The sequence below is a fragment of the Austrofundulus limnaeus genome, unplaced genomic scaffold (assembly GCF_001266775.1).
Source record: "Austrofundulus limnaeus strain Quisiro unplaced genomic scaffold, Austrofundulus_limnaeus-1.0 Scaffold170, whole genome shotgun sequence".
NCBI classification, from domain to species: Eukaryota; Metazoa; Chordata; class Actinopteri; order Cyprinodontiformes; family Rivulidae; genus Austrofundulus; species Austrofundulus limnaeus.
The window spans coordinates 338,117-339,705 of NW_013952572.1; the positions used below are offsets into that span (position 1 = coordinate 338,117).

Here is a 1,589-nt window from a genome sequence, read left to right on the forward strand (position 1 = left end):
TGTTAATTATGTGGTACAATGACCTGACGTATTTTTCAATTATATGACACAGCAGCCTGCCATACATCTTTTAGGTTTTCTTGCTGTGTCTTTGTAAAAATATTTTAATCCAAATGAATGTTTGGATATTTTACTGTTTAATTGTTGAAATATTAATAAATTATTATTACTAKTACCTGACGTATTTTTCAGTAATATGACACAATGGCCTGCCATACGACACTACATAAATTACACAACGGCATACAATATTTTTCAATTATATATGACATCACAGTCTGCTATGTATTGTTAATTATGTTGTACAATGACCTGACATATTTTTCAATTATATGACACAACAGCCTGCCATACCTCTTTCAGGTTTTTTATTTTTCCCCTTGGGGGTTTGCTCCATTTTTGTAAAAATATTTTAATATTAATGAAAGTTTGAATATTTTACTGTTTAACTGTTGAAATATTAAACTCTTATCTGATTCAACACTTTTTAAATTAAAAAACTACATTTAGAGAAAATAAATCAATAGATTTCACAGAGCTCTGAATATACTGTGGGTCAGAAGTTGACCGGGTCTCACCGGGTCACATTTCTGTGTCTGGTGTTCCAGTTGTTAAACAATAAACACATAAAAAAARACAAGTTAAAGTGATTAAATGAAAAGATAAAACGACTCGTGACTCTTTTTTTGTCTTTAACGCCTCAGACACCTTGACCTCGTGTGACTTCCTCAAACCTTTAAAAGATTCTTCATGGTTTTACCGCAAGCCGAAGGGTCATGAAATGTATCTTTTTTCACCTGGTGGGCGATACGAGCGGCTCGGTGTCAGAGCAGCCAGAAGTTATGGAGCTGAAATAAACCAACCTGTTCTGTGTTGTTAAATCAACGTTTCTTTTTATTAAGATTAAAAACTATATCTGTTCTTGGAATGAGGAAACGCTGCAGCCAATCAGACATGAGGAACAGGAAGCTGCCGCYGTCTTATTTTTCTTTAAAGAGTTGATTATAAATCATTTTGTTTGGTTCTTGTCTGTGTCTGAACACAGTGAAAGGCTTTAATGCTGGTTCTGATGACGTTTCCAGAGAACCTCCACCTGGCTGCTAACGGTCCCAGCGGCACCAACATCCCGCTGCGCTCCATCGACCTCCCGGGCCAGCAGCTCTACCGAGGCCCCGTCCACTGCATCAGCAGCATCCTGCAGACCGAGGGTCTCCAAGGAYTGTACCGAGGGGCCGGGGCCATGGTCCTGAGGGACGTCCCCGGGTACACCCTCTACTTCATCCCTTACGCCGTCCTCTGCGACCTGCTGACCCCCGACGCCTCGTCCAGCCCGCATCCCGTCTCCATCTGGCTCGCTGGAGGTTTGGCAGGTAAATGTCAGTTCTGACCCTCGTCAGTGTGCATTGGCAATGCAATGCTCACTATTGTGATTCGTTTCCCATCCAAATCATCTCAACTTTGGCACGCTTCTCCTCCTGCATACTTTGTCCTAGAGCTGCCATTGTAATTTATATCTGTAAAGCCCCTGTGCCAAAAGATGGCTATGCCTTTTGGTGCCTGTAAAACTTATAGTTTATTAAATATTTAAT

The 1,589-nt window shown here is 40.6% G+C and overlaps 1 protein-coding gene across 1 annotated transcript in view; it reads left to right on the forward strand.

The window, feature by feature from the left end:
* Positions 1-1,589, forward strand: part of slc25a48 (solute carrier family 25 member 48) — a gene marked incomplete at its 3' end in the record, with an annotated part of 12,132 nt that overhangs the window by 6,811 nt on the left and 3,732 nt on the right. Inside the window, 1 exon segment of the mRNA XM_014017492.1 lies at positions 1,083-1,370. Coding sequence (XP_013872946.1) covers positions 1,083-1,370 — 288 coding nt within the window.